At 46.7% G+C, this 6,410-nt stretch overlaps 1 protein-coding gene across 1 annotated transcript; it reads right to left on the bottom strand.

The window, feature by feature from the left end:
- Positions 1–100: 100 nt before the first annotated feature.
- LOC114134383 (gap junction beta-4 protein-like) lies at positions 101–6,062 on the bottom strand. The gene is made up of 4 exons (XM_028000988.1): positions 5,755–6,062; positions 2,806–3,011; positions 1,956–2,257; positions 101–1,875 (listed from the first exon to the last, which is right to left on the bottom strand). Exons 2-4 carry the CDS (start codon positions 2,974–2,976, stop codon positions 1,533–1,535), a joined length of 816 nt encoding a protein of 271 aa, XP_027856789.1. The 5' UTR covers positions 2,977–3,011; positions 5,755–6,062; the 3' UTR covers positions 101–1,532.
- Positions 6,063–6,410: the final 348 nt, after the last annotated feature.

The following is a 6,410-nucleotide window of genomic DNA, read 5'->3' as shown; positions in this document are numbered from 1 at the left end:
CGAAGTCGGGCCAGAGCCGGCTCTAGCAGAGGCTCTAGTTGGATCTTAAACCACAGAACCGGGTCGGTTCTGGACCAGAAGTTTATGAGTTGTTGACACATTTGCTCATTTTTGTTTTATTCTGATTAATTTCACATGAAAGGAAATGTTGACACGTTTGATGTTTTGTCAGGACATGAAAGTAAAACTCATTTCAGTTGAATTTGATTTCTGCAGCCGATCCACAGCGAGTCCCAACTAAAGGTTTTCTAAAATCAGTTCAGTTCATTCCAGTCCATCCAGGATGGGTCAGAGCCCTCGGCCCACAGCATCACTCCTCCCAGCGGAGCCCAGCAACAGCCGGACTTTTTTCCAGAACAAACCGTCCAAAAATACCAGAATCCATCATAATTCTGGTATATCCTCCTTCGGAGGAGAAAACAGCTGCAGACGGTTCTAATTTAGTTCCTCAAAATGCTTCCTGCTGCTTTTACAACAGAGTTTTAGAGCCAAAACGGTTTAAATTAGAGAATAAAATCGTGTCATAAAAGTCATAATAACTAGAAAAAAATCACATGATGTTAGGAGAGAGAAGTAGGAATCTTTAGAGAATTGTATCATTAAAATGAGAAATGCTTGTGACGTTTGGAGTAAAGAAATAATTCGTCGGTATTTCCTCAGAAATTATTCATAAATCATTCTGACAGCAGGATTTGAAATGATTCTGATGAAGCTGACAGATGAATCGTCCAGGCTTTCCTCACTGAAACGATTCATCTACACAGTTTTTTCTGCCTTGTAGCGTTTTTATACTCATAACATTTTGACTCTGTTGTCGCCATAAATGATTCTCATTCTGCCTGTAAGCTGGACCACAGGCGGAACCGCTCTGGGCCGGTACCTGCAGTATAATCCGGCTGCCACCTGCCTGGTACCAGGACGCTGCTGGTTGTTCTGTCAGCAACAGAACCAACAGAACCAGGGATGGGCCCAGTGGGCTGCATCAGGCAGCTACCAGAGCACTCTACAGTCTGAGGAAGGTGGTGCATACAAACGCCTAAGGCCTGACCTTTGACCTCGGGCCTGACCTTGACCTCTCGCTGTTTGTTGTTTCTAACTAAATCAGCTTTTTCTGTAGCTACAGACATGACATGCATACACCTGGGTCTAGAAGCGACCCGGATTTGCTCCGGCCCAGAACCTTTGGTATAGAAACTCTTGTGGAGTAAATGTGATGTTTTAACATGAAGTTAGGTTGACACTTGTCACTGTGAGGACGGTAACCCTGGGTTGTCATGAAGTCGTTACATCATGTGACTTCTTTGGTCTCATTGGATGAATAAATAAAAAGATGCACCAGATGCAGTTTTCTGATAAAACAGTCATTAAGCAAAGCTAGCTGCAAGCAGAGTTGAGAGTTTTGTTCTGGTACTGAAATGTCCATCCAGCCCCTGTCTGGAGAAGCAGCAGTTCCTCCTGAAGGGGAACCCTTAAAGTTCTTGTTCCCTTGATCCCAGGGCCTTCGGTCTTCCCGTTTTCCACCGGTCTCTGTGCTACAGCAGGGTCGTTTTCTGTCGACCCTCAGTCTTCTCCCGCTTGCTTAAACTCAGCTGGCTCTCTGCTAGCGTAGGGTCCACACTCCGGTACTGGGACCTGGGAGGTGCGATGGCAGTGAGTTCATGCTGGTCGGCGAACACAACCCTCTCGTTCTCGTTTCGGATGTTTATCACTTTCAAGATGCGCTTGCCGATGAGGTAAATCATCTCAAGGATGCACATTAAGATGCAGATGGCGCTGGACACGACCATGAAGAGCATGAAGATCTTCTTCTCTGTTGGACGACTGATGAAGCAGTCCACGGTGTTGGGACAAGGTGCCAGGGAACACTTGGAGAGTCTGCAGAGAAAGTAAAGCAGATTGAAGCAACGGAAGAACACCACTGTTGTCTTTGCCAACGAGTATAGTCCAAAGCTTACTTGGGGAGGTCGTATCCATGGTAGATCCGATACAGAATATAGAGAAACGATGTGTCAAACCCGGCTTTAAAGACCAAGCTCACTAGATACGTCCACCACAGACCTCCTCTCTTCTTGCCGGGGTTGGCGTAAAGGTGAGAGCCTTGGTGCACCGCCATGTACTTCCTGTCCTTCCCCTCACGGTATTTAACATGAGCCATGACCATCAGAGACGGGCAGGTGACGAAGATCAGCTGCAGCGCCCACAGACGGATGTGGGAGATGGGGAAGATATGGTCATAGCAGACGTTGTTACAGCCAGGCTGAAAACAGGTCAAACATGTTGAGTTCTGGACCGCACCAGAAGGAGAGCAACCAACTAGAGCAGAAGCACATCATGACAACAGAAAACCTTTGGAAGACCAGAGAGAAGACCAGAGAGAACCGCCTGCAACACCACCATGGACAGAAACCACGGTAGCCTCTGAGACCCGAACATAAACTAGGTCAGCATGACTGGTTAGACAGCCAGACAGCCAACTGTGGTGTGAGGGATGAATCAGCCTGATGCTGTTCCATCTGAAGGCCAGCAGGGGGAGACTCAAGTACAGCATCTAGCAGGAAATAAATTATGACTTTGACCAGAGTAAAATATCTTTAAACAAGCATGTTTCTAGAGCTGGATGCCGTCTTGAGGAGGATGGAGTTCTAAGCTGTTTAGCCAAAGGTCTTGATGAAGAGCAGGAAGGTCTGAACAAGGTTTTATCGGGTCAACTAAAGGTTGCTATTTAGAGTCACCCACTGTTCGATCAGGAACCTGTTGGTCCGCCACTCTGACGCACATGTTAAGGTGCGTTAGTGTGGAGCTCACCTGTTTAGTGTTGCACACAAAGTCCTTGTTCTCGTCTCCCCACACCCTCTGGGCCGCCACTACAAACACCATGACCCGGAAGACAAACACCATGGACAGCCAGATCCTCCCGAAGGCCGTGGAGTACTTATTGACCCCGCTCAGCAGATTCTCCAGTCCGGACCAGTTCATCCTGCCGGGTTAGGGTTCTGGGACACACCCGGGCTCTGGCGAGGGACAGGAGACATCAGGAAGACATCATGAGACATTGTGAGACATCATGAGACACCCGCCACTCCGGTTCAACAGGTCCGGTTCTAGAGCATCTGAGCGAGTCATGTTAATTCCTTCGTCTCCATCGCTGCTCTGACCGATCCCTCAGAACATGGTTCTGTTTGGACCTCCAGTCCATCAGAACCACCGTTCAGAGTCTAACTGGGTCAGAACTTCACTCGCCCCAGCCAACCGGTCCATCAGAACCTTGTACCCAGTTTGGCAAAGTGTGGTTCTGATTGAAGTTCTGAAGAGGAACAGAACCCTGGTATTTCTTCTGGACTGGAGAGCAAAACAGGAAGACCAGATGAGCTCTGATGTTGGATCACTAGGTTCTGACCTGGATCTGACTTGGATCATGGTGTTGTTCTAAAGGAACTTGGAAATGTTTCTGTATTCTCTGACCTCCAGACGGCAGCTGGCCGCTCAGAGTGAGCCCAGTTCTGGTTCTGGTTCTGGGAGAATCCTTTAACAGGTTTCTTCTTGTTAAGGGGAGTTGTTTCTCTCCGCTGTCGCCACATGCATGCTCGGCCTGAGGTACTGCTGCAAAGTTCAGTCTGCTGGGTTTCCCCAGAAACTTTCCCAGCTAATTTGAATGAACTGAACTTGATTCTCTGACTGATAACTGGGATGAACTGGAAAGACTGGACGATTGAAGTGAAGCCATTCCTTTTGGAAAGAGCATCAGTATGATGTGTTGTGAATTGGTGCTATAGAAATAAACTGCATTGAATGGAAAATCAATTTCTATGAATGTGTTTGTTTATTGGTAATATCAACATTTCTATGGTCCAAATGGCTGAGTTTATGCATTTCCTGTTAAAATAAGGCAGTGCAGTGCTTCGCCTCTGGGGGCGCTGTTTCAGGCCGCGTTAACATTAACAGCCGCTTCGTTTAGCTCAGCGGAGAGCGGTTGTTTACGGTAAGCTTGGGTAATTTCCTATAAACCGTCTGGAGGAAGCAAAGCGAAGGACAGAAAGCTGGTTGTTTCCAGCTGTACGTACCGTGATATTCAATCAAAAGGAAAAAAAATAGGGGGTTAAGCACAACCCACATAAGGAGGCCTTAGTCCTCGACGCGGCTGTCGCAGGTTCGATTCCTGGCCTGGCGACCTTTGCCGTATATCTTCCCCCTTCTCTCATTACCCACTTTCCTGTCAATTAACTATCAAATAAAGGCCAGTAGAGCCAATAAAACCTGTAGGAAAAAAATGCAGTCATTGGATTTTTCATTATCTAACCTGCTATTAACAAAATTGTGGATAAAAAGGTATTTTGTATCAAAACATTGTGTACACACATCTGTGTCAGTCTGTGGGTGGGAACATGTCCGTTCTAAACCTGGATGTTGTTGGTCAGTTTACTTTTGTTTATTTGGCGGCTTGGCGCTTTTTCTGTGAGCTAACTGACAATGCAGTGAAGCTAGATGGAGATCCACTGGGTCCGGTGCAGTGATAGTATTTTTGTACCCTCTGATAATATCCTCCAGGCGTCCCTGATCGCTAATATACATTATTAAAACACCTGTTGACTATAAACAGTCTAACATGTTTAATGAATGTGTGTGGCATATTTATCCAGCACCGTGCCTCACAGATAGGGGGCAGCGTTGAGCCCTTTAGGCAGAATGAACAACAGCTGCTCTTCTTCTACGCATCAAAAAGAGAGAAAAATCCGCTCAGAGTAGAGATTGTCTCTGTTAACGCTGCCAGATTCAAAAATGAAGAAAGAAAACAAGAAACTCTTATTTACACAGTCAGAGGCAAATAAAATCAGATTATACACAAAATTTAACTTTAAGCAGAAAAAGAGATGTCAGCCTAAAAAGCATTAACATAAAAAAGTCAAATTTAAACTTATAAGTTTGTTATTTTAAGCTTTTAGTTTTATTTCCAGACTTTCTGTCTGGAAGTAAATGTTATTATTATTCAATATTTGTTTATTTTTCCTTGCTGTCATTTTACTGAACAGCATGGAATCGGTTAAGGCGTAAATAAAAGCTTCAGGTTAAAACGGAAAAATACGTTTTTATTTATTCTTTTTTCTCCGAAGAGTTTTTGCGGTGCTAACGGCTCGTATTTTTTCTACAGTAGGCAGACAGGAAGGAGGACATGCGGTAAAGGTAGTCGGGACCGGGAGTCGAACCCGTGACGTCCGCGTCGAGGACTAAGGCCTCCAAGCGTGGGGCGTGCTAACCCGCTGTGCCACCACAGCACGCCCCAAATACGTTTTTATTTTGGACGGAACATTTGGATGAGACATGAACTGTGGTTCTGTTTGGACCTGATGGAGCTCTGGTACTGAGTGGAGGTCCAACAGAACCTCTGGTTCTGGCTGCTGCTTCATCTCACTGAAGGAGAGGAACCAGTCCGATCCGTTTTGATAAACTATCTGGGACCAACAGGCCAGAACCCAGAGGCTCAGCGGGTCTGAACCTGAGGTTCTGCTCACATCCACAAGGTTCTGAAGGAACCGCTGATCAGCTTGTGGATGTCTCTAACTCACGACCATAACTGGGCCCGGTTCTGGAGCCGGTGACCCGGCCCAGCATAGGTTTCCTCACTAAGCTGCTGGGAGGGAAGCTTTCTCGTCTCGCTGATGGAAAACTTCCTGTAAAACTCTCCTGGATTTCAGGTTCCTGTGTGGTTCTGACCCAAACCCGGTAAAACAGATAAAACCCAAGTCAACAGAACCTTACCTGGTACCAGACGTCTCAAACAGCCAGCATGTGGAGCAGAGGAAAATCTGGATTGTCTCTCTGCCCTGTGAAAACCAGACAGAGCGGCAGCGACGTCATCAGCCCAAAGGCTGAGCAAGTCCCGCCCTGAGACTCCCCGCCTCCAGCAACCACACTCAGGGCAACTCAGAGCAACTCAGAGCAACTCAGGGCAACTCAGGGCAACTCAGAGCAACTCAGGGCAACTCAGGGCAACTCAGAGCAACTCAGGGCAACTCAGAGCAACTTCAGAAAACTTCAGACGGAGCTGGAGCAGAGCAGCCATCCTGCTATTTAAAGGGCCAGCGCCTCTGGAGAGGGGCCACACCCTGCAGGGCCTGCTGACAGAGACCAGATGTTCACAGAACCAGAACGTCACTGGACCAGAACCTCTGCAGTCCAACCAGACTCAAAGTTCTCACATAACCAGAGGAAACGGCTCTGAGCTTCATGGCAAATGGGTGTGAATACTTATGGAAGTGTGATTTCTTGGTTTTCTACTTTTAATAAATTTGCGTGAAATTCAAAACCCTCTTCCACATTATCATACTGGAAAAGCTGGAACATTTCAGCATGTGGAGAAAGTGAAGCACTGTGAATACGTTCTGGATGTTTATCTCAGAGCAGAATCAATAAAA

The sequence above is a fragment of the Xiphophorus couchianus genome, chromosome 19 (genome assembly GCF_001444195.1).
Source record: "Xiphophorus couchianus chromosome 19, X_couchianus-1.0, whole genome shotgun sequence".
Lineage (NCBI taxonomy): Eukaryota > Metazoa > Chordata > Actinopteri > Cyprinodontiformes > Poeciliidae > Xiphophorus > Xiphophorus couchianus.
Note: the sequence above shows the minus strand (reverse complement) of the source record. Positions and strands in the feature narration are given on the sequence as shown.

What these genes read in the sequence shown, in the direction of transcription:
- LOC114134383 (XM_028000988.1), bottom strand. Translation starts at nt 2,976, where the DNA reads ATGAACTGGTCCGGACTGGAGAATCTGCTGAGCGGGGTCAATAAGTAC. An exon ending in TTGTGTGCAACACTAAACAG is followed by an intron (nt 2,258 to 2,805) that starts GTGAGCTCCACA and finishes ACCTGTTTTCAG; the next exon opens with CCTGGCTGTAACAACGTCTG. An exon ending in CATGGATACGACCTCCCCAA is followed by an intron (nt 1,876 to 1,955) that starts GTAAGCTTTGGA and finishes CTTTCTCTGCAG; the next exon opens with ACTCTCCAAGTGTTCCCTGG.